A 26,330-nucleotide genomic window follows, 5' to 3' on the forward strand; every position below is an offset into this window, starting at 1 on the left:
CAAACCAGATTGATTCCTCCTGAGAGACCTTGGAAAAGGCTTGGCCTTGGTTTTCTTTCTTCATTTCTTTTTTTCTCTCTTTCTTTCTCTACTTATTTACTTATTATTGGATAGTGACATAGAAATTGAAAGGGGATGGACAGACAGAGAGGGAAAGAGATAGAGAGATACTTGCAGCCCTGCTTTCCCCTTGCAGGTGGGGACCAGGGACTTGAACCTGGGTCCTTGTTGACTGTAACGTGTATGCTCAACCAAGCATGCCACCACCTGGCCCTGCCTCAGCTTTCTTATCTGTAAAATAAAACTTTTGGGAGACGAGGTGCTGCTGCAATGGCTTCCAACAGTGTCGCAGTGAGTGCTGCGGGGCCGGTGAGTGAAGCTCCTGAAATCCCGGACAACGTGGGAGAGTGGCTTCAGGGCGTCTACCACTTCGCTACTGACAGGAATGATTTTCGAGGAACTTGATTCTCAATTTGGGACTTTTTGCTGCAGGAGTTTGGCTGGCCAGGAATTTGAGTGACATTGACTTAATGGCACCTCAGCCTGGGGTGTAGCCAAATAGTTGTCCTCTTGATTGCAGACAGATGGAACCCCTGTGCTATATTGGAACCTTCCACAAGCAGAGCCTACAATCTGTCTATTACAAGATTTGCCTGGTGGCAGCTGAAGTTTGATTCACACAGGCACCTTCCCTATCTTGCCTATTTCCTTTATTTTTTTCCCCCTTCATTTATGAGTCTACTTAGAACTGTTCCCTGATCAGCAGTCAGTCTTGAGTCAGAGTTCTGTCCCCTGCTCTGTAAAGTTATGTACATATTTCCTGAGTGTCTGCAGGGAGTGCTCTTTGTACTTTTTCAGATGTATTTTAACAAATATTTGAAATAAAGACTGCACATGGAAAAAAAAACTTTTGAAAACCCTCTCATGTAAGGCTGATTTAAGAACCATATAAATTCCATTGGAAATACCAGGTGGTATATCTGCAATGCTGTGGGGAGTCAGTAATGAGTTGCTTCTGACATTTTCAAATGGTGACTGAAGGTTCATTCCACACTTCCAGGCGAGGGCAGGTTATTCACTGTGTGGGCAGCCCAGGCCCTTGGCTTTAGAAATACTTCCTGCCTGTTGGCAATTTTACTCATTAACACCTCTTTAAGAGGCAAGAAGGAGAGGAACCTTCCTTCTGTCAACATGATTAATAATGTGTTATCTTTCTGGGCTACTGTTGATCATCTGCCAGGAATACATGCTGACTCAGCCCACACCACAACCTCCCTCTCAGGTGAACAGCAAATAGATATAATGCACCAGGCTCAAACAGAATCCTAACTAAGGCCGCTGCAGGGAGTACTTAGACACAATGAGAGAACTAACTGAGGAATCGAGACTACTCAACACACACAAAAGTTCATTTCATTTTTTTTTTCAGTCCAGCAGACATTTGATAGCATTTCCTGTGGATAACACTGAATTCTAGCCTAAGACTGAAGCATAAAGTTATGTGTCTGATCACTTGATAATAAACTGAAAGAAACAGACAAGCACAGCTAAGTTGGACTCTAATACAGCGCATGAAAGGAATGAGCCTTGACAGCTCTGGGAGGAGCACAGAGACAGGGATGTGACTGCAAAGTTTGAAGGGCTTTACAGAGGCCCTCCTTTACATTGGAGAAAAGCTCTCCCAACAGACACACAACCACCACCAAAGGCACAACCATGCGGAAAATGTGAGCCCACCGAATCACAGAAATTTACCAAGTTGCAAAATAAGTGTGTTTGGTAACTTAACCTTTTATAACACCCTATTTGGTATTTTTTTTTCTCCCTCTCACACAGAGTACAAATAAAATCCAAGGGAAGTATCTGCATGTACAAGCCCTTTTTTCTTCTTTTTCTTTTTAAAAGAATAGTTTGAAAGAGAAATGCTAGAGATTTTTCTGAAGCAGATGGTCGCTATCTTTTTGGCAGACTCAGGGTTAAACTAGAGAGATATTTTTTTTTAATTTCTTTATTGGGGAATTAATGTTTTACATTATTTGAGAGTAAATACAATAGTTTGTACATGCATAACATTCCCTAGTTTACCATATAACAATACAACACTTACTAGGTCCTCTGTCATCCTTTTTGGACCTTTATTCTCCCCCCCCAACCCACCCCCAGAGTCTTTTACTTTGGTGCAACATGCCAATTCCAGTTCAGGTTCTACTTGTGTTTTCTCTTCTGATCTTGTTTTTCAACTTCTACCTGACAGTGAGATCATCCCATATTCATCCTTCTGTTTCTGACTTATTTCACTTAACATGAATTTTTCAAGGTCCATCCAAGATCGACTGAAAACGGTGATGTCACCATTTTTTAAAACTAGAGAGACTGTTAACACCTGTCTACTACTTACTTACTCACTGGTGGGAAGAAGAGGGGGATGGATTCTAGAATCAGGCAGGCTTCCATTGACATCTTCCCATACCAGTCACTGCATTTCCAATTACCTTATACCCAGTCCTCGTCTACCTTGCCTACCACCCTCCCACTACAGAGATGGAAAAAAGATGGTATAGACTGGCCCTCTGAGGTTATTCCTTCCCTGGGTATGCCACCATGTGAAAAGCCAGAAGGGAAGAGAGTCCCCAGAAAGTCACACAGGTGTCTTAGCAGTCTTGGAACTGCTTCTTTGCAATGCCCAAAACCACTGTCCTTCCAGCTTCCTGATATGTGGAATCACTATCTGTTTCCTTTATGTCACACACTTATGTTGAGATGTTTGTTATTTGTAACCAAGAGTAATCCAATTAGACTTCTCTGCTTTTCCAGGGCTGAATCCTCCATAAGAGGATATTTCCAAAGGACTGAAACCACAGAAGTTATATGAGATTTATCTTGTAGGTGATTTACTTTGGACCCAGTCCTGAACATTGAAAATAAGACATTTTGAAATATTTTTTAAAAATGTTTTTTGAAATATAGTTTTAAAAATCTATACAAACTACAACTCACAATTATTCTGTCCTGTATTTGCCTTACAGAACCATCTTTAGACGGTTTATCTTTTTAAACGGTTAAGTTAACTAAAAAGGAGTGGAGAATGAGAAGAATGAAAAGTAGGGGCTGGATCAGCTTATCTCTTTGCCTCTCCATAACTTCAGTCCATCACAGACCCAGGATATATGTAAGACTTTGCCCCTTCCCTCCTCTTGCCATCTTAGATATGTGACTCACTGTGACATGCTATTAGGTAACGTGAGTCTATTGTAAAACACATATTTCCTTTTTCCTTGGTCGTATTAGCATCCACGTGTAGTAGCAGCACTGGAATATGTACAGTATGGGAAAGTACATTAGAACCTCTTTGTAATATTGGCCTTTAGAGTCAAGGCTAATAACTGCCTCATAAGCTAATAATATTATATCATAAAGAGTGTAAGAGCTAAATAATTATGAGCAGAAGTAAATGAGGGCAGTGCTATGATAAAACCAGTGCCCATTACACTCAAGATACCCCACCCACCCCCATCAAATTTCCAAAAGGATGCACATTTGGTCTAACAGTGTGTAAGGACACAGATGCTAAATTACTTTCTGATAGGAAAAAAAAAAAAATCCAGCACCAAAAAAATTGGTGCCACTAATCTTCTTTGAAAGATTTTGCTTGAAATGAGCACATTAATATTTGCTGACCTAATTCTTCAAATGACAGTTCAGTTCAGTACTCTTTTTCTTGATGCAAAAATCACCCAGGAGCCATTGTTCTGCTCCTTTTCATAAAACAAACGTAGACTTCTGGCTCACCCAGTGGTTTTTGATGCCGACAACATGGTTACTCCATATCTGGTCTTAAGGCAGGAAAGCCAGTGGTTAGGAGACATGGCTCTGGATTGTATCTGTTTGATGCCCAGTTCTGCAACTTACTAACTGTGACCTTATCAAGTTAATTCATCTCTCCATGCCCTCAAGAGTAAAATAAAGCTCTTCATATCCAGTAAAGTTATGGTTATACGAAGATGAAATGGAAAATGTTTAGAACATTTCAAAGTATACTGCTAAGAAAAAAAAAAAAGTTTGTTAGCTTTACTATAATATCCTCACCCAGGTTTCCTCTCCTAAGTAAGTTCTATGTCTTAGGACCTCTGATATGGCCCCCAACCATATCAAGTACCAACCAACATCTATACTACCATATTTCCCTTAGACCTAACGCAGTAAATGGTTTAGCCATTCCCTCAATTGGCAAAACCAAAAACCTACATCCAATACAACAACAGGTCATGTTAACTTTACCCCCAAGATACATCTCCTGACTCACAGTAACCAGAATAAGTTCAGTCACCACCAGCTCTTCTCAAGGACCTTTTAATAAAAACTTCCTGTTCAGGTACAGACTAATCTCTTTTTTTTTAATTAAAACATTTTTTATTTATTTATTTCCTCTTGTTGCCCTTGTTGTTTTATTGTTGTAGTTATTGATGTCATTGTTGTTGGATAGGACAGAGAGAAATGGAGAGAGGAGGGGAAGACAGAGGGGGAGAGAAAGACAGACACCTGCAGACCTGCTTCACTGCCTGTGAAGCTACTCCCCTGGAGGTGGGGAGACAGGGGCTCGAACCGGGATCCTTATGCTGGTCCTTGCGCTCTGCGCCACCTGCGCTTAACCCACTGAGCTACCGCCCGACTCCCCAGACTAATCTTTAACTAGTGGGCAGGGTGAACTCTGCAAAGTCTATTTCAGATACCCGATGAGTTCATGATCCTCTTTACTTCAACTGCTGACAGAAGGGGAGGAAAAAAACTGTTTATGCCACTGAGGTCCATATATACCTAAGTCCCCCAAAATTTTCACCTTGATTCCTTGAACACCACCTGTCATATGTCATACTAAGTTACAAACCTTCTCACTGCCCAGAAGGTAGCTAAACCTATCTATCCTAAACCTTTGCAAAGTTTATACAGCCACCTAGCTCACATTAGTGCAAGTGTCATCTGCCTTCTCATATCATTCTCATGATTTTACATTTTCCCTATGATTTTTTATTTAGTTTTTATCACTACCTGAACTTTTATTTGCTTACACAATTGGTTCTGAAGAATCAACAACTGACCACAGGAGAGTATTTAGAACAGCCTTTCCTTATTATCAAATCCTTGACTATAATGATTAAGCCTGAACTTGTGGTTCTATGAAACCTCACTAAGCAAACTCATGGAGCATGTGCACAACTGGGGCACCAGTCTCCTAAGGTTAACACTATAGTATCAAGTCAGTACATCAGCATTCAAGGGGGCCAGAACTCAAGGGACCCTGAACATCATTGAACATCCTCCATTACTCAGATAAGGCAAATAAGTCTAAGGAGACTATGTGACTTGTCCAAGGTTACAAAACTAGTACGGGACAGAACAGACCCCCAGGTCAATGCTGTTCTTTACATTATCATGATGCCACTGCAAAAAGCCCTGCTCTCCTTGGAATAATCTTCAAGCTATCACAAGTCTAGCCCAAAGCTATTCTTAAATCCACTCCTCATCAGGGATGAAAACTTCCCTAAGAATGTTGTTCAAATATTTACTAAATGACTGGTCTGTGCCAAGCACCCTCTTAGGCAGCAAGAATGCAAAGAAAAACCGTGTGGCTTTACTTTTGTGATGGGGAATGGAGAGAATTACAAAGAGGTAATAAGAGTGAAGACACAAGTGTCCCTGGAGACCACAAAGAGGTGAGGGAAAGGCTTCCAGGTGACATGCTATCTCCTGAGCTGGGACCCAAGGGGTGAAGAGAATAAGCCAGATAAAAAGTAGAAAAAAGAATAAGTTAGTACACACAATAACAAAGATGAAGACTGGGAAGTATGTGACAATATGTCAGTAACTACTGAAATGCAAGGTTCAAGCTCTTCAGGAATAATAGATGAGGTGGAAGGGGTAGGCAGAGGACAAAAATGTTGTTAAGTTATATTCTAACAGTGTGAGAAGCCAATGTAGCAGGACTCAATGCATCTGTGTTTTAGAAAACACTCCAACCAAGTACTAATTAAATAATTTAAAAGAGACAAGATGAAGGAGTTTGGGCCTCTGGAAAAGGCTGATCCAGGCAGACATCACACAAAATTAATGCCAAGGCATTATGTCACCCCATATCCTGCAAACTGTCCTGGCCTCCTACTCCAAAAAGAGAACCCCAGGAAGCCTCCTCCAAGAGCCTACAGAAATTGCTAATTTACCCCCAGTGACGCTGAGATACATTAGGAATTCCATGGCACTAAACTTTTCTTATAAACAAAAGAATTTAATCTAGAGGCCTAGATTAGTAGTGCACCTAGTAGAGTCTACATATTACAAATGTGCAAGGACCTGGGTTCAATCCCCCAACACCCATCTGCAAGGGGAAAACTTCATGAGTGGTGAAGCAGTGCTGTAGTTATTTCTCTCTCTCTCCTTTTCTCTTCCCTTCCCTCTCAATTTATCTGTCCCATATATATGATATGAATATATGTACTGTAATCTACCTGAGACAAGAATTACATATCAGTCTTCCAAAAGAAACAAACATCTGATGAACTGACAAAAACTTGCTGGAGGGCTAGATTAGATCTGTTAAGGAGAGTCAAAGTCCAGGGTAAAGGAACCTTGACTGCAGGTATATTTTTTCCAGTTCCAGAAAAACCACAGGAGTTGGCTATATACAACTCACACTTTAATTTCCATCTGCCACATCCTTTTACCTCTTTATACTTTTGTTTCTTAGGTATCAAATCAATAAGTTTTGCCACCTCCAGGTGCTCATCCAACCTATAAAAATATTTTAATCTGAGGGCTGGGTGGTAGCACACTGGGTTAAATGCACATAGTGTGAAGCGCAAAGATCCACGCAAGGATCCTGGTTCGAGCCCCCAGCTCCCCACCTGCGGGGGAGGGTCACTTAACAAATGGTAAAGCAGATCTACAGGTGTTTATCTTTCCCTCTCATGCTGTCCTCCCCTCCTATCTCAATTTCTCTCTGTCCTAACCAACAGCAGCAACAACAATGGAAAAAAGATAGCCAACAGGAACAGTGGATTTAAAGTGCAGGCACCTAGCCCTACTGATAACCTTGTAGGCAAAAGCAAAAAATCTTAATCCACAGAATTGCCAAAACAATCTTGAGGAAAAGAAACAGAAATGGAGGCATCACACTCCCAGATCTCAAACTATATTATAAGGCCATCATCATCAAAACAGCCTGGTACTGGAACAAAAATAGCCACACAGACCAGTGTAACAGAACTGAAAGTCCAGAACTAAACCCCCACACCTATGGACATCTAATCTTTGATAAGGGGGCCCAAATTATTAAATGTAGGAAGGAGGCTCTCTTCAATAAATGGTGCTGGAAAAACTGGGTCAAAACATACAGAAGAATGAAACTGAACCATTTTATCTCACCAGAAACAAAAATCAACTCCAAATGGATAAAGGACCTGGATGTTAGACCAGAAACTATCAAATACGTAGAGGAAAACATTGGTGGAACACTTTACCACCTAAACCTCAAGGACATCTTTGATGAAACAAACCCAATGGCAAGGAAGACTAAAGCAGAAACAAACCAGTGGGACTACATCAAATTGAAACGCTTCTGTACAGCCAAAGAAACTATCACACAAACAAAGAGACCCCTCACAGAATGGGAGAAGATCTTCACATGGCATACATCAGACAAGAGACTAATCACCAAAATATACAAAGAGCTCAGCAAACTTAGCAACAGAAAAAGAAAATGACCCCATCCAAAAATGGGCAGAGGATATGAACAGAACATTCACTACAGAAGAGATCCAAAAGGCTAACAAACACATGAAAAATTGCTCCAGGTCGTTGATTGTCAGAGAAATGCAAATAAAGACAACATTGAGATACCACCTCACCCCTGTGAGAATGGCATACATCAAAAAGGACAGCAGCAACAAATGCTGGTGAGGCTGTGGGGACAGAGGAAACCTTCTGCACTGCTGGTGGGGATGTAAATTGGTCCAGCCTCTGAGGAGAGCAGTCTGGAGAACTCTCACAAGGCTAGACATGGAACTTCCATATGACCCAGTAATTCCTCTCTTGGGGATATACCCCAAGGACTCCATAACACCCAGCCAAAAAGATATTTGTACACCTATGTTCACAGCAGCACAATTTGTAATAGCTAAAACCTGGAAGCAACCCAGGTGCCCAACAACAGATGAGTGGCTAAGAAAGCTGTGGTATATATACAAAATGGAATACTATGCAGCTATTAAGAATAATGAACCCACCTTCTCTGACCCATTAGGACAGAGCTAGAAGGAATTATGTTAAGTGAGCTAAGTCAGAAAGATAAAGATGAGTATGGGATGATTCCACTCATCAACAGAAGTTGAGAAAGAAGAACAGAAAGGGAAACTCAAAGCAGGATTTGACTAAATCTGGAGTAGGGCACCAAAGTAAAAACCCTGGGGTAAGGGTGAGGGTGGATATTCAGCTTTCTAGGGAGGTGGGGGACAGGGGGTATGGGGGTGGGAGGAGGGTGGGTGGGATGGGAAACAGTCTTTTGGTAGTGAGAATAGTGTTTATTTACACTCCTATTAATCTGTAGTCATATAAATCACTAATTAATATGCAAGGGGAAAAATTTATTGTATGTCTCAAACTTTTTAAAGCACAGACAGAGTCGTTTTAATACATAGGCTGAGTCTTTGATATGTTGACTCTCTCAAAAGCCTAGACCAGAGAGAACAGAAGCAACCGGCGGCATAGCTATATACAAATAGTGTCAAAGGACATAAATTATGGTGATGTTGGGTATTATACAGCAAATCCTAGCAAAGGGATTTTTCAAAGTTAACCCAATTACCAAATAATGTGATGATAACAATAACTATCCATTGTCTTCTTGAACCATAAGACAGCAGGAACCTCACATTTCCACTATAGAGCCTATATTTTCCCCAGTCCTGGAACCTTAGGGTGGAGCGTACTTTCCCGCATGCTTCTCTCAATTCATATCAAATAATATTGCATCCGCCAATCCCAACCTAATCAATGCAAAGAGTTCCACCTCAGAATGCTTCACTTCAGACTGTGTCCAGAGACTTCAGGTACGGAATGACAACCCTTCAGCTTCATTACTCCGGTGAGACCTTTCCTTTCATAGGATTCTCTAATTCCATTCCAGGTGGTTTACTTCCTAATAAAGTCCCAAAACCTAGATATAGACCAGGTCCCATGAGATAGAGCATATGTTCACATGTATCCATAAACTAGGGCAAAATATATACCTGAAAGCAAAAGTACACAACAGTCTGCAGTGAGTCAGTATAAAGTTCCTAATGAAATAGTATCTAATTAGATTTAAATACTCTCCTCACCTACTTCCTACTACAGTTCTCTCAACTCATTCCAAAGCTAACCTTAGCAAATCAAGGACTGCAAAGCTGAATAAGGGCAAGAGACTGGCATACTTTAATGATAACTCTTTAGTCACTGTCAGGCCACCCCATCAGCTGGGGCCCTAGTCGGGGAGTCCTGAGATTCCCAAACAGACATGATGGGCCTAGACCTCAAATAAATCCCTCTCTCCATTGTTACAGGTCATCTCTATCAGGAACAACAAAATAGACCCCTTTGTGGACCCCACATAGGACCTTGCCCTCAATTTGGATCAACAACGGCAGAGAATGTTACATCCTCTGAAGGGAGGATGGACAACATACTCTATGCTATACCTGAGGAAGATGGGTTGATATTGGGGCAGCTTGGAATGTTCCTACTCATGACCACAGAATGTGAGCTCAGATCTATAGGGATGCAGGTCACAAGGGTCCTAAGCTGAATATGGGCCCCATCAAATCAGTGGGGTTTACAGTCAACAATATTTACATCCCTTCCCCATGTTAAGGAGCTACTCTCTTCCCTGATCCAGCTTTCTGTTCCTTTTCCAGCCATGACATCACCTCCCCAGACAATAACTAGGATCCACCTACATATCAGATTTCAGGCTTAAAGAAAAAAAAAAAAAAAAACTAGTATAGCTACAGGCCCTTTGAAATATAACTAAAATATGCTATCTACAAAATGGAGGACCACCCCCACCCCAACACTTCATCTGCACTATTCCAGCCTTTAGGTTCATGATTGGTCAACAATTTGTTTGGCTTTGTTTGTTAACTCTCTTTTCAGCCACCAGGTTCCAGATGCTAGCATGATGCCGACCAGACTTCCCTGGACAGACAAACCCACCAATGTGTCCTGGAGCTCTGCTTCCCCAGAGCCCTTCCCCACTAGGGAAAGAGAGAGGAAGGCTGGGAGTATGGATCGACCTGCCAATGCCCATGTTCAGCAGGGAAGCAATTACAGAAGCCAGACCTTCCACCTTCTGCATCCCACAATGACTTTGGGTCCATACTCCCAGAGTGATAAAGAATAGAAAGCTATCAGGGAAGGGGATGGGATACAGAGTTCTAGTGGTGGGAATTGTGTGGAGTTGTACCCCTCTTATCCTATGGTTTTGTCAGTGTCCCCTTTTTTAAATAAATTTAAAAAATATTAAATCTTAATCTAGCAATATCTATTCAACTTTATTACATGTATATAAACCCTTTCACCCCAAAATTATGATTCTTGAAATTTATCATAAAGGATGATCTGCATATATATGATATGTAATCCAGCATAACCTAGTAATACATCTAAATGAGAAACTATCAATATTTAAATTTCCACAATATGAAAATTATTAAAGAAGCAATATGGTATATCCAGTGTAATGGATCATCACCAGCATCAATACTAAGATCCATCTAGATACAACAGTTTTTCCACAGTAGGAAGTATGTCCATTTATATGGCAAGAACTCTTTTCATTTCAACAATGACATATGGTGATGAGTAAAATGAAAAAAAAAGTATGAATATATATTCTGAATTGTTAACAACTAGTATTATTTTAAAGTTCAAAGGAAATTTCACTTCTCTATTTTTTTTAAACATCCAACACCTATATTACTATTCCTGCAGTGGAATTTTTTTTTTTTTATAAAAAGGCCACAATATGGCCCCAAATCAGGTTTATGCACTAACAGAACAGCATAAGCCTCAGATGACTATGTAGCTTCCCAATGCACTCAAACAGTCAGAGAACAATACATATTCTGAGATGGTCAGAAGAGAAGTCACTTTTTAGGTTCCTGATTATTAAACAATTGTTCTGCTTTGTATCTTAATGCTTTTCAGCCACCTAGTTGCAGATGCTACCATGACACCAACCTGACTTCCCTGAGTAGACAACCTCACCAATGTGTCCTGGAACCTCACCTCCCCAGAGCCCTACCCCACTAGGGAAAGATAGAAACAGGCTAGGGGTATGTATCAACCTGTCAACACCTATACCCAGTGAAAAAGCAATCCCAGAAGCCAGACCTTCCACCTTCTGCACCCCATAAAGATGTTTGATTCATACTCCCAGAGGGTTAAAAAAATAGGGAAACTTCCCATGGAGAGGATGGGATATGGAACTCTGGTGGGAATTGTATGGAATTGTACCCCTCTTATCCTACAGTTTTGTCGACCATTATCCAATCACTAATAAAATTAAATTTTTTTTAAAAAGTCACTTTTTTTTTTCTTCACAGCTGCTCATCTGACTAGATTCCCAATTTCCACCACAAGTCAGCTAACACTCCTCTTCTGATGATATTCTCAAAAACAGTGGGTGTGGACTGTAGAAAGAAAGGTGACTGGAGGGGTTAGGGCAACATACCCCTCTCCACCTGGGCACACTACCCAGAAACTTGTCTGGATCGTGCTAGAATTAGGTCTAACACCTCTTTCCATCCACCGCAAACCTTGCAGTTCTTGGACACAAATACCAAATGTCTTCCATCTGAATCCAACTCTCTGGGGGTCTACAAATTACAGTCTAGATAACACAAGTTTTTAAGAGGAGAAAAAAATAATATTCCAACTTATTTGCAGAAGTTCAAAGTATTTTACACTATACACACACCACTGAATCCTCTAAAATACTACATACAATAGTAAATTACCATGCCTACCCACTAAATAACACCCAAGGGAAAATAAATGGATATCCAGAAGTTTCTTCTATGCATTTACTAAGATCTAGCTCATGATCTCATCATCCTTCATAGCTATCTTATGAAGCAGAGGACAAACATTTCTAATTCAATGTGCTGGGTAGAAGTCTAAAATAGGCAAACTTGCTCTTAGACTTTTGTGAACTGAGAGAGAAGCCTACAGCACACATAGAATCATCCACCCAAAAGAACATTCTACGCCTGTTTCAGAGCCCAGCAACACCATGTTTAAGATTTTTGTCTTCATTGCTAAGAAATGTTTGCACTGCTATTTCTGATCCTCCTGTGTAAATAACAACTATGCTCTATCCCCACCACCACCCTGAACTTCAAGTAAGGGCACTTTTTCAGGAAATCCAAAGTATCTTAGTTATCCCTGTACAGAAGCCGCAAATTCCAGCAGACAGGAGAACCCCACCAAGAGGAAGAGTCAGGTGCCCCTTCTTACTGGAAGCCCCTAAGAGAAGGGATGGAGGTACTATGGAAGCAGGCTCATGTTGCTATTTTACCAAACTAAAAGCATAACTCATTCTTGTCAATTCTAGAAATGTTTTAGTAGGTAAACTGTGGTACTTATTCTCAAAGCCTCAAACTATTTTAATAAGACATAACAGCAATAAACTTACTTCCAAGTTACCAGAGAATGACCAACATTCTGTAAGTACTACCCTTTCAGTTACCAGATGATCTTATTCATAGGTAGAAATTAAGAAACAAGGACAGAAGGGAAAAATACAAAGTAAAACTAGGACTGTATTTGGTATATTGCTCCAACTCTGAGGAAGGAGAAGAAGGGAGCAGGAAAGCAAGGGAGGTTAGGGTCCTAATATATGATGGTAGAAAAGGACCTAAGTTGGGGGTGAAAGTGTTTTTGCAGACACATACCACAATGTACCCACATCTCAACAACTATGCTGCTGTTTCATTAAACTCCCCACTCCCATTAAAAAAAAAAAAAATGAATCGGGATTGGGCAGTGGCGCACCTGGTTAAGTGCACACATTACAGTGTACAAGGACCCAGGTTCAAGCCCCTGGTCCCCACCTGCAGGGGGAAAGCTTCACAAGTGGTGAAGCAGGGATGCAGGTGTCTCTCTGTCTCTCTTCCTCTCTATCTCCCCCTTCTCTCAGCATCTCTTTGTCTTTATCCAATAGTAAACAAACAAAACAATTTTTAAAATGAATCAGCAGAGGATGTTAAAACTAAAATACATCTCAAAAGGGGTCAGGAGATAGCTTACCCTGTAGTGCACACTTCACCAAGCACAAGGCTCAGTACTAAATGGGAGCACCATGGGCAGCACTGAGGGAAGCTCCACAAACGGTAAGGAAATGCTGTGATATCTCTATGTCTCTTTCTCTATCTGAATACAAAGAATGAAATAAATTGCCTGACAGCAGTGGAATCTAACATACAACACAAGACCCAGGCACCATATATATAGAGCTCAAAAGTAGAGCTCACAAGGATACCAATGTTTTTGAAAGCACATTTTTATAAATCTTATAACCACAATTATCTGAAACCCAAAAATAAACTCTTCCCTCATCCACAACATATCTTTCCCTCAAGCCAATGGCTACACAGCAAGCTTTCCATGTCTTAGTGAACTATTTATAGGTTGAACACAGACACAGCCTACAACTGAGGAAAATATGTCCACAAAAATTGGTAAATGTTTTATACTTGGCATACCACAAACATTTACGAAGTGCCTGGGATAGTCAACGCAACATGGAAGGTGGCATAATAGAAAGACCTGGAAGGCAAGAAGTGCTCAGTATTAACAACTCTGATGACATCATATCCCTTCATCCCCCAAAGTTGCAACAAGTTTCCTCTGGTTAGAACCCCACGACGGGTTTTCATCCTCTACCCTGACTCCATCCTCTACCCTGTCACAGAATTACCTTTCTAAACTAAAAGTTTAAATGTACTATACATCTGCTTACATACTTTTTGAGTCTTCTCTGACAACAAGGTAAAGCTCACATCCTTAGCAAAATGAACAAGACTCTTCTATTTTTACTTTTGATAGAAAGAGAGAGAGAAGGAGAGATAGTGCATGGAGGTAGATAGCATAAAGGTTATGCAAAGAGACTCACATGCCTGAGGTTCAATTCCCCCACAGAAGCATAAACTAGAACTAAGCAGTGCTCTGGCGAAGAGAGAGACAGAGAAAGACAAGAGAGAGAGAGAGAGAGAGAGAGAGGAAGGGAGAGAGAGAGAGAGAGAGACACCAACCAGAGAACGTGTCCACTCTGAAGCTTTCCCCCTGCAGGTAGGGACTAGGGACCTGAACCCAGATCCTCCAACATGATAATGTGTATATTCTACCAGGTGAGCTGAGCCATCTTCCTTCTGTAAGTCACTCCCTATCACTGGGGCAAAGTCATATTTGAGCCACGTGGGATGGACTGGTTCAGGTAACAATGACACACATTTTCCTCCTTTCAGTTTAGTGTATCATCATCTCTGAGGTCTTCTTCAACTCCCATAGTATGTAAGACTGTTCAAAGCTGCAAAAGCTTTTGTCTTCTGCAAAAGCTCCCTCCTGAAAATGATCACATGGCCCGGTCCTTTTCTCTGAGGTGGGCACTTGGGTTGGTATATATACACATGGTGCTGGAGTCAAATGTTCAAAGAGACCAGGTTTCTTTTTTTATATATATTTTAATTATTACCTTTATTTATTTATTGGGCAGAGACAGTACAAAATCGAGAGGTAAGGGGGAGATAGAGAAGGAAAGAGACAGAGAGATACCTGCAGACCTGCTTCATCACTCATGAAGCTTTCCTCCTGCAGGTAGGGACTGAGGGCTTGAACCCGGGTCCTTGCGCATGCACTATAATGTGCAATCAATCAACCAGGTGAGCCACTGCCTAGGCCCAAGGTCTTTAAATCATTGTTAAATTACAGTCAATCAAGATAGTGTCTAAATAAAACTCTTTCTTGCTAATGATAAAAATAAACAAACTCAAACAAACTGTTCATGGAACATCTGATGGATGTAATATGATGTGACGTGATTCTGCTGTAAGTCCTTTCCCCTATAGAGAAACAATCAAAGACATGTGAAATCAAACACAGACACTAAAACCTATGTGGTACTCGTAACTCATTTGTCAGGTCATCCAGACTCAAACGAATCTAAGTTCTCATTGAAAAGGACACTGAATTTTAATTGTAGTTTCAAAATCAACTTACAGATTACTAAGAAAATGTCTTCAAACTCCAGTTCAAGAAACACTGTTTTCTAATATAAGTGTTCTTCTGGGAGCTGGGTGGTGGCACAGTAGGTTAAGCGCACACATGGCGCAAAGCTCAAGGACTAGTGCAATGAACCCAGTTCAAGCCTCCAGCTCCCCACCTGCAGGGGGTTCGCTTCACAGAAGGTGAAGCAGGTCTTCAAGTGTCTTTCACTCCCCCTCTGTCTTCCCCTCCTCTCTCGATTTCTCTCTGTCCTATCCAACAACAATGACAGCAATAACAACAATAATAATAACAACAAAGATGGGCAACAAAAGGGATAAATAAATAAATAAAGTGTTCCACCATAGTATCCAGGAAGATCTTGAACATCTTAGACTTATCCACAAGTATTTTCCATAACTTATCTCCTTAATCCCCCCACAAAAAGGTTCCACATTAACACAAGAGGAAACCAAAGCTTTAAGAAAGTATTCAAGGGATGGAGTAGCATTTGAACAATTTTATTCTAGCATCTCTGCTCTCTGTTCCTTCAACACAAGGTCTAAAATTGGACAGAAGACAGCTATGGACAGGGGGAGTACAGGGAAAACCAGTCAGGTGGCAGCCAAGCTTACAAGGGGAAGATGGCATTCTTGGAGAAAGAATGGACTTAATGACAAGATACATGAAAGGAAATGATAAGTCCACAAGGATGTGACACAAAAAAATGGCTTTCCCACCCCCTCAGAAAACAGGAAGATAAGTCAGTTCAGGAGGTAAAACCTAAATTGAAACATGTTGCTTTTTGTTTGTTTGTTTGTTTGTCTTAAGACAAAAGGAACTTATTCAAAAAGAACATGGCTATCTTAACAGAGCTGGAATTCATATCCACAGAGAGTATATTTACAATGCATAAAAATTATTTCAAAAAGATAAAATGGTATATGATACCCAACACAGAAGAAACAGAAAACCATGACTAGCTAGTGACACAAGCCTACTAAATTCTGAACAACATTGTGTCAACTACTAGTTTCAACAGACTGGTGACCGGTGTCTAGCAGAAGTCAGACTATAGGAAGGGAATGAAGATAGTTTAAAAAAAAAAAAAAAAAAAAAGCTAGCCAACCCAAGACAACACATACAATGACTTAGTCATGCAACAGGTATCTGCATGCCCACTATGTACCAGATGCTACCCTTGGTTTAACCACAAACAAAATCACTCCTACCCTCATGTAGCTTGTGTTTTAGTGTTTGGGGCGGGGGGGGGGGGGGGGGGGGGTTGTGGACAAAGAAGTAAATCACTGGGGTCACGTGGTGGCTCACCTGGTAGAGCACTCAAGAGTACAATGTGCAAAAGACCTAGATTCAGGCCTCCCGTGGCCACCTAGAAAGAGGAAGCTTCAGGAGTGATACCATCCAAGTACTAACCAGGCCCGAACCCTGCTTAGCTTCCGAGATCAGATGAGACCAGGTGTGTTCAGGGTGGTATGGCCGTAGACAGGTGTCTCTTCTTCTATCTCTTTCTCCCTCCCTCTTTCTCCCCACATCTCTCACCTTCTATAAAGAAAAGAAAAAAAAGAGAGAAAGAGAAAAAAAAGGACCAACAGAAGTAATGGGGTCATCCTGAAGTCACTGAGCCATGGCAATAACCCTAGCAACAAAAAAAGATAATAAATAAAAAATAAAGCAACTATATATCACATAGATTAAGGAGATTAAGGTAGAAACAAATACTGTATGAGCTAGGGGAAAAAATAAAACAGATCATAAGAAAAAAAATGAAAATATCAGGCAACACTGACTAATTGAACATTTCAGAGAAGGTAAGATGATGAAATTCAACTTTCTAAAACTAGATTTTTGAGACCATTTAGCCAAAATATTTGCTATCTACTAGATACTGTTTCGGTGCTAGAGAGATCACAGTGAAATATACCAGAGGGCATTCACGAGTTGGTGCACAAAGAGGGAAACTTATAGTGTCAGAAATAATTAGGGGCCAGAGAAAGGGACCAAAGATCTTGTAGAAGGTGGTAAAATTAATGTACTTAGATGAGCTATACTTCTGAAGTTACTCCTAATTTTAACACTTTAACATGACTAGGAAAGGACAGATGTAAAAGCAGAGACTATATTTAAGGGAAGAGAAAGGTAGAGGGGAAGAACAAGGGAGACAGCACAATGATTATACAGAGACTTTGATGCTGGAAGCTCCAAAGTCACAGGTTCAGTTCGCCAACACAATCGTAAGTCAAAACTGAGCAGTGTTCTGGTCAACATTTGAAAAAGTGTTTTTACGTAGAGAAAAAGATTTAAGATTTATTATCAGCCACAGAAACATTCCTCAAACAGCTGGTTACTGAGTAGGAGCTAGAGTATGGGCTGCTAGTTTGTAGTGAAAGCTTAGACTTTTAATCTGGCCCCAGTGGATGAATGTCTCATCACCTCTTTCCCATCAGCAATCTCCTGAGCCCCCATCTCCTGAGCCCCCCCCCAACTCCCAACCCCACCCTCATCCATTAGGGATTTGTGTTAACAGAGACACTGACTTTAACCTCATGGAGGTGTCAGCTTATCTTTATTCCCCTGTAAGCATACTCAGTAGCACAGGTTCAGTGAAAGGTTAGATTAAATAACCATCATGTCCACATCTGAAGAGCAATTTTGACAATCACGGTGGCCCCCCCTCCCAGCTCCCACTCACCACATCTGTATCAAATGTCCTACACCTCACCACAAATCTATGAACTGCTCAAAGAAATATTTTCTTCAATGTCTATATTCCCAGCAACACACAAAATAATGGAGGCGCAGGAAGTGTTTAACTGAGACCAAGTTTTCATGACGTGAGTAAAATAGGAAGGGATAAATAACTAAAGGCTTAATAAGTGTGAGAAGCTGAAAAGGGCAGATTCCGGCTAAGTGTCCAAAGCTTACAGTTGCCTAGCAAATGAACAGAAAGGAGACCAGCAATTCTACATTTCCCTAGACGAAATAATAACTTCAATTTTGAGTCTTCATTAGACTCAAATGAAAGGGCTGAAGCAAATCAGGGTATAGAACTTTGAACAGAGAAGAAAATACTTTTCACTATACTAAAACCTGAAGAGTGTGTATCTTTGTTAGTGGGCTAGTAGGGATAGAGGGTTCTCTCCATTTGACCTTGTTTCTCAACAAACTACAGAGAGAACAGTCACCATAAAGACCTGGGAAGTTTGTTGGAACAAGTGACACACTGGTGATGTGGCATGTGACGGAAGAAACATAGCTTGAGGAAGGAGCCAAGGACAGCATCACGCAGTGTTGGTGAGTTATAAAGATCTTAGGGCTAAAACAGACCTAGGAAAGATTTGCTATGAATGAACTATCTGTGCTTTCGGGATGGTTCATGGTTCGTGGTGCCTGACTTGTACACACCCAAACCACAATAAATCAGAAGAAACAGATTTTACATTGCTTAAAAACTATAAAACAAATTTAACAGCTATAAGGGCAATAGTTACCTTCATAAGCAAGACCATCTCTAACCCTGAAGATCTTGTTTACACATCATTTACAGCATGCTATCAGCTGTACTTTGCATTTCTGGTAAGTTTCCATTTAGATCCAAAAAATACCTGATACTTCCCAAGCCCATAATTTCGCATATAAAGATAAATTCCCCCAACATTATGAGAAAACCCACAAAGTATGTAGAAGAGAGTGAGAAGTCAAATCAGTTCAAGGAAATCTCCCAGTTCTACAAAAGAACACAAAAAAGCTTTTTTCTACAAAAAGCTGCACAAAGAACACTGAACCATTTATAGCTAAATAGCTTTTTCACTCAATCTTCAGAAATATCATTCTGAAACCCTTCAAAAAGTATTAAATTACACACTTGATATTTTTGCCAAAAGCAAATGCCTAAGACATAATACAACAGAAGGCAGTCAGTGAGCTTACCACTTTTAAGTAAAACTTATGGAAGATAAAGGCCAGACGAGATCATGTGCTTGGATATGTCTGAAAAATAATAAATACAGGAGGGAACTGGATGGCTGTCAGCTCCTAAACTAAATAAAGCCTGGGGGGCTTTGCAAAGATCCTAGTGAGGATAATCTCAGGGACTACACAGAGCAAACCATCCAATCAATTCCACAAGAACCAAAGAAAGTTAATCCAAGAAGAACAGCATTTAAAATGCAAAGGAAAAAAAAATACCCACTTCTGTTTTGTTGTTGTTGTGTGTATGTTTTGTTTTGTGTTGTTTTATTTTGTTTTTAGAGCACTCTCACCAGCATTGGTGAAAAGCAGCAAGTCACTCTAAGAGAACATTTGACAAAGTTCTTAAGAATATGCCTTGGTTTTGTGTTATGGACAAGCAAGACGTCTGAGTTCCAAAACTCGGGTCTCAGGTCCTCTCCCCTACTTCCAGTAGTCTCCCTACACCTTTGCACACCTTTGCATTGTGCACAATGACTTCCTGCACATCTATAGATCAGGGTTACCTTCCTCCTTAAAGGTTCCTCAACCAAATTCCCAAGTGAGCTCAAAGGTTGAAAGTTGGCAGTTCCTGATCCTTCGCTAGAGCGCAATCAGCATGTGTCACTAGACAATTTCCACTACAGAAGACTGATTAATTGACGCAAACAACTCTGAAGAGGTAAATGCATCATTGCAAAGACCGAAGTCAGCAATGAATGATATGGCTGGACAGCCGGACACAAACTATGTTGACATCCAAGCAACAGGTCCAAGCAGGCAGGCCCCCAGACCAGGCGGGTACCTGGGCCCCTGTCCACAGCTCCTCAGGCTTTATCTTTCCTCCTCCCCCCACACCCCACCTCGCGACAGCTCCTAAACAAGGCTGGCCAGCCAAGTTACAGCTCTCGTGGGCTCTGCCCACCCGCGATAAGGCCAAGAACACATTCCTCTCTGCAGATGCCGAGATACTGTGGCTCACTGGTGTGCTGCACACCTCCTCCTCCGGCACTTGCCCTGGCCACAGGGGAGAAAGAAGCGCCCTGACCCAGAAGGGCCCCCGAAACAGGATGCAGACTTCTGTCCTTTCCAGCTGGGCACTGGAAAGGACTGGTGAGTCGCCTGGCTGCTCACCTGCAGGTCACAAGTGCCAGATGTTAGGAGCTTGATGTGCATCTCAAAAGGACTTATCAGGCCAGAACGTGTTTTTGTTTTTCTCTTTCTTTCTTTTTTTTTTTTTCTTTTTCTTCTCTCCCCCAAACGTGCAAGCTCTAAAGACTTGTTCGAAAACGTCAAGTTGGTTTTGGTCTTAAACCAAGAACAAACTGCTGCTGCAGGGAGGGGGGGGGGAGGGTGCGAGAAGAGAAAGAAGCAGGTGAATGCAAGCTGAGGTGGTTCCTAAGGTTTCTGCTGGAGAGTTTGGAGATTGAAGAAGGTAAGGGGAGAAGAGGACAGGCAGAGAAAGAAAAAGAAAAAACAAAAGAGGGGCAGGGAGCGATCGGGGCGAGGGCCAGCGCACAGGTGAAGGTGGGCACTCACCTCCGGCAACTCGCGGAGCTGGTTGGCGTCCAGCAGCAGCTCCTCCAGGCTGCGGGCGTAGCGGTAGATCTCCTCCGGGACGTAGACGAGCGAGCAGTGGCGCCTGTCGATGGTCTCCACATGACGGTTGCACCGCCACAGGGGCATACAGTGGAACATCGCCGCCCCCACCAACCGGTCCCGAGCCGCGGAGACCCCGGCTCCGAGCCCGCTGCGCCCGGCAGCACCGCTTCGCCCGCCGCCGGCTCTGCGCTCGTTGGCTCCCGTGCTCGCTCGCAGCGCGCGGCCGCTTTCGCGCCCCGAGACAATCCCAGGAATCTCCGGCGGGAGCCCCCGCCGCCTCCCAGCGCCCCCGCCCGCGCGCCCGCCGGTGCGTCCCCTCCCACCTCCAGGCGCGCCGCCGCCGCCACTGCCGCCGCCACCGCCGCCGGGGCTACTACGACGAGGAGCTTCCTACTCTCGGCCGCCCCGCCACTGAGCATGCGCGGGAGTGGGCGCGCGCCGAGGGCGGTGCCCGGCGCCCGGGATGCTCGGCTCCGGGTTTTCCTGGCGACCTGGGTCGCGAGACAACAGAGAAACCTGCGGGCCGGCGGGCGGCTCTCTCGGTGCCCCTCGGTGGCCCGGGTTGAGGGAGCGCTCGGTGCTCACTCGGGAGAAGCCAACTCTGCAGGGTCCTGGGGGACAAAGATGAGATAGAGGAAAGGTGCCCTGAAGAGTAGAGAAACTTGGATGTTGACTGTTACTCAAGTCGCTCTCTGTTTCTGGCTCCCCTTCCCCAAACAACTTTCTCTTCCGGGGTCAGGCAGCACCGCCCCCGAAGCATACCTTGCACTAATATCTGGAGCCTGCAGCTTTGGGATTCTAGGTGATTTGGAGGTGCCCCTACCACCTTGGATGTTGCATTTTGTTGTTGTTCCAGCGTGTGCTCTTTGCTCACAGCAGTCCTAGAAGTGCGAGGAGGCCGCTCCCAGCTCTGCGAGGCCCAAGTACTTTGTCTCGTACTTTCTAGTCCGTGGGCACCGCCTGCAGGCTGTGTAACCTAGAGCACGTCCTCCGAAACTGTTGCTTGTAAGCATGGAAATCAATATCCCTCCTTATCCCCGCTCAAAACAGAGGAGTCGGAGAATCTGCGAGATTCTTCTCGATGTAGACTCACCCCCCCCCCCCGAAAAAACTCACAAAGGTGAGTTTCTGAACTTCTTCTAGCCTTGCCAGATGTTGGCCTGCGGCGTCAAGTCTGGGATAGTGGGGTCAGGGCGGGGGGAGGTGGGGCAAGTCTCGCAGGTGACTGCCAGGTTAGCATCCTTCATCCAGCTCTTGAGTTACGGAAACAAAATCCAGTCTTTTGCACAGGGCACAATGCCCAAGAAATAATAGCTAAAACAGATACTAGAAGCTTACCATTGGATGATAAATCACCTTGACTCCGCCCACTCTCCTTCTAACTTCTAGGAAAAGTCACAACTTGACTGCCTGCTCCTTACTGGTTACTTTTTGTTATCACACTCCCTATCTCCACTTAGCTGAACTGGTTTCGCAAATTAATTGGCTCCTTCATCTTAAATGGTTGCCTATCGTGTCAAAGCCAATCACATGGATGGATCGTTTTTCCAGGACTACTTTGGGACAGGGATCTAAGTACAAACACACCTACCATCCTCTTAAAATGTATGCAAAATACTAGATTCCACCTGGGGCCTTTTACCATAACACCTGGGTTCTACGCCTCCACCTACACACCCCCACACCTTACAGCTACCAAAGTTAAAATCTGGAGCCATGGTAAATGTTGGTCTTTAACTCGTTTTTCCTGGCATGTGCTGCCCTTCAGTTCCAGCTGTGCACAGGATAGTTTTCCCATGCTAAATTAGAAGGGGGACTTTCTGTGACCAGGTGGTGGTGCACCTGGTTGAGAGCACATGCGACAATGCCCAAGGGCTTTGGTTCAAGCCCACAGTCCCCACCTGCAGGAGAAAACTTTGAGAGTGGTGAAGCAGTGTTGCAGGTGTCTCTCTGTTTTTTTCCCTGTCACCCCTTCCCTCTTGATTTCTGGTTGTCTCTATCCAATAAATAAATAAATATATTTTTTTAAAAAGGGGGGGCTTCTGGTCATTTCAAATATACTGGAGAACTTATTTCTTCCCAGTGATTGAAGATGAATTCAAGTACCGCTACTTTGTCTCTTTCTATTCGCCTTATCACTCTCATTCCAGTCAGTTCCTAAATTCCACTGTCCTAACTTCTCCGTTCTCTTTTGTTTGTCTAGATTTTATTTCCACATTCTTTTTTTAAAAAATTTTATTTATTTTCCCTTTTGTTGCCCTTTTTATTGTTGTTGTAGTTATGGTTGTCGTTGTTAGATATGGCAGAGAGAAATGGAGAGAAGGGAAGACAGAGAGGGGGGAGAGAAAGACAGACACTTGCAGACTTGCATCACCACCTGTGAAGTGACTCCCCTGCAGGTGGGGAGCCAGGGACTTTAACCGAGATCCTTACGCCAGTCCTTGCGCTTTGCTGGGGCGCTACTGACTGACTCCCTAATTATAACATGTTTTTAAGGCATAGCTAGTCTAAGGGATCAGGTGGTGGTGTACCTGGTTAAGCTCACCTAGTGCTAAGTGCAAGGATCCAGGTACAATTCCCTCACTCCCCACATGCAAAGGGGGACGCTTCACAAGTGGTGAAGCAGGTCTGGAGGTGTCTCTCTCCCTCTCTATCTCTCTCTCCCCCACTCAGTTTCTCTCTGCCCTAGCCTATAAAATAGAAAAAATAGCCTCCAGGAGCAATGGATTTATAGTGCCAGCAGCAACCCCCAGTGATACCTTGGTGGCTGAAATAAAATAAAATAAAATAGCATAGCTAGTCTAAAAAATTCAAACTTCCATAATAATTCCCAGTTGCCTTCGCATAGTGCTTACACTTCCCTGCCTTGTGATTATTTTTGTATCACTTTAATTCCAAGGATATTTTACTCACTTTTTTTTTCTCCTCCAGGGTTATTGCTGGGGCTTGATGCCAGTACTATGAATCCACTGTTCCTAGAAGCCTTTGTTTTTGGTTTTGTTTGTTTATTTGTTTCCATTTTACTAGATAGGACAAATAAATTGATAGAGGAGAAATTGAAAGAGAAAGGAAGAGACACCTGCAGGCCTGCTTCGCTGCTTGTGAAGTATACCCCCTGCAGGTGGGGAGCTGGGAGCTTGCACCCAGACCCTTGTACTAGGTGTCCCACTGCCTTACTCCCCCCCACCCCCACACACTTTGTTTGTAGTGATCTCAGCTAACACTTTAAGCCATCAGCACACTAGAGGATCGGCCAACATATTGAGTTGATTTCATGGAAAGTCCATGGAACAATGCTTGATTTTGCTTCTTTCCAAGGTTCTGATAAGAGTCTGAAATATTATAAGAAAATAAAAACTAAAAACAGCTCCTTGTCAGCTGGGAAATAGGGAACCTACACTTTATCTTCCTAAAGTGTTTTAGGGTGTTTTTGTAGACATAAGTTCTACTTTATTTCTGGACTGGACAGACAACATAATGGTTATGCAAAAACAAATTCATGGATGAGATTCCAAGGTTCCATGCTCAATCCCCAGCACCACCATAAACCAGAACTAAGGATTTCTCTGGTCTATTTTTCTGTGGTATCTTTCTTTCTGTATCACTCTCATTAAAAATAAATAAATAAATAAATATTAAAAAATAAATCAACTTTTTTGTTTCTTTTTTAAGATATATATATATATATATATATATATATATATATATATGTATGTATATATATCACAGGAGAAGGTGAGAGAGAACTAGAATCCCACTCTGGTATATGTGATGCCAGGGATTGAACCTAGAACCTCATGCTGGAGAACTCAGTGCTCACTTTATCTACTGCATCACCACCCAAACTGTTCAACTTCTTTTTCCGTATTTTACTTGTGATTAATAGTGGTTTACAAGATTATAATGTGTAGTTTCACACCACATCTACCACCAAAGTTTTGCGTCCCCACCTCATCTCCCAAAGATAATTGCCATAGTTCTTATAAGTATTAGAAACAAGTTGCTTTCTTCCTCTGTTTGTTACTGTTTTCTGACTTTGGCAAGTTCAAGTGTATCAGTTCTCTAGATTCTACATATGAGTGAGACCAGTTGGTAGTTTGACTTTCATCTCTTATTCCACTAAGCATAATCTCCAAGCAGTATAATTTATTCACTTTCACTTTGAATCATTTTTCATTGCCTTTGGAGCTAGAGAGATCTGGCTTTCAAACTGGCTCTGCCACCTAATTGTCCTGCAGAATTAGAGAGGTAATCTGTTTTATCATGAGGACTATGTCCTATGAGTTGTTATCAGGATTAAAGAGATGATATACATAACATACTTACAAGAATGTCAGGCACCTACAGTCAGCTAAAATGCACTATGAGTCTGAGGAGATAGCTTAATGGTTATGACTTTTATGCCTTAGGCGCCACACACCCAGACTCAATCCCTAGCACCACCATAAACCAGAGCTCTGGTCAAATAATTAACTATCTAATTAAAATACACTGTGTCAGTCATTCTTCAGGATTGCTCCCAATCATCTCAGTCTCCTGATAGTCTACATAATCTATTATCTTTATTTCTCTCAGTTTATTCACTTTTAGTAAACTAGATGTCATAATAAGCAGCCCAAAGAAGAGGTCCACATGACAAAAAAAAAAAAAAATGGATGATTCCTGACAATAACTCTAGATGAACCAAGACCTCTTGCCAATAACAAAAATGAGTGTGTCATCCTAAAAGGCAATCTATCAGTTCCAGTCAAGCCTTCAAATACTGCAGCACCATTTATTTTATTTTTTTATTTTTATTTAAAAAAAGGAAACACTGATAAAAACCATAGGATAAGAGGGGTACAACTCCACACAATTCCCACCACCAGGACTCCATATTCCATCCCCTCCCCTGATAGCTTTCCTATTCTTTATCACTCTGGGAGTATGGACACAGGGTCATTATGGAATGCAGAAGGTGGAAGGTCTGGCTTCTGTAATTGCTTCCCCACTGAACATGGGTGTTACAGCACTATTTAATAGGGAAATTGCAACCTCATGATAGGCCATCTGGATTCTAAGCCCTCAGAAATTGTGTGAAGTAATAAATTGATATGTTAAGCTGCTAAGATTTACCCATCAACAGATTAGTAAGTGCACATGCATAGTAAATTTTGAGCGTGCACCTTTTTCCCCCTCCGGTAGAGAGTGAGAGGCAGGGAAAGAGAGATAGGAGAGACACCACAGCACCACTCTACCATTCATGAAGCTTCCCCTATATGTACTCCCATGTGCTGATCAGGGGCTCCAGCCTGGGTCTTCGCAAAGTAAAATGTGTACATTACTGAGTAAGCCACCTCTTAGAAACCTGAGTATGCAAACTTTAAATTGAGTCACTACTATGACTTTGGAAGCAGCACAGTGATAGAATTCTGAACATACAAGTATGAGGTGTGAGAATAACAGAATAGTGCACTTGGATAGTGCACGGCTTT

General features: G+C 42.2%; 1 protein-coding gene and 1 pseudogene across 2 annotated transcripts in view; one reads left to right on the forward strand and one right to left on the reverse strand.

The window, feature by feature from the left end:
* LRRC1 (leucine rich repeat containing 1) overlaps positions 1-21,209 on the reverse strand; it is a 174,418-nt gene extending 153,209 nt beyond the window's left edge. Inside the window, exons 1-2 of one of the 2 annotated variants that reach the window (XM_060190034.1) lie at positions 20,794-20,921; positions 20,389-20,585 (exon numbers count right to left, since the gene is read on the reverse strand). In XM_060190034.1, coding sequence (XP_060046017.1) covers positions 20,389-20,430 — 42 coding nt within the window. In that variant the 5' untranslated portion in view covers positions 20,431-20,585; positions 20,794-20,921. Of the gene's footprint in view, positions 1-20,388; positions 20,586-20,793 lie in introns of both variants that reach the window. The other variant, XM_007516499.3, reaches the window with a different exon arrangement.
* LOC107522185 (mitochondrial import receptor subunit TOM6 homolog) lies at positions 308-907 on the forward strand (annotated as a pseudogene).
* Positions 21,210-26,330: the final 5,121 nt, after the last annotated feature.

Source organism: Erinaceus europaeus, chromosome 4, assembly GCF_950295315.1.
Source record: "Erinaceus europaeus chromosome 4, mEriEur2.1, whole genome shotgun sequence".
Classification (NCBI taxonomy): Eukaryota; Metazoa; Chordata; class Mammalia; order Eulipotyphla; family Erinaceidae; genus Erinaceus; species Erinaceus europaeus.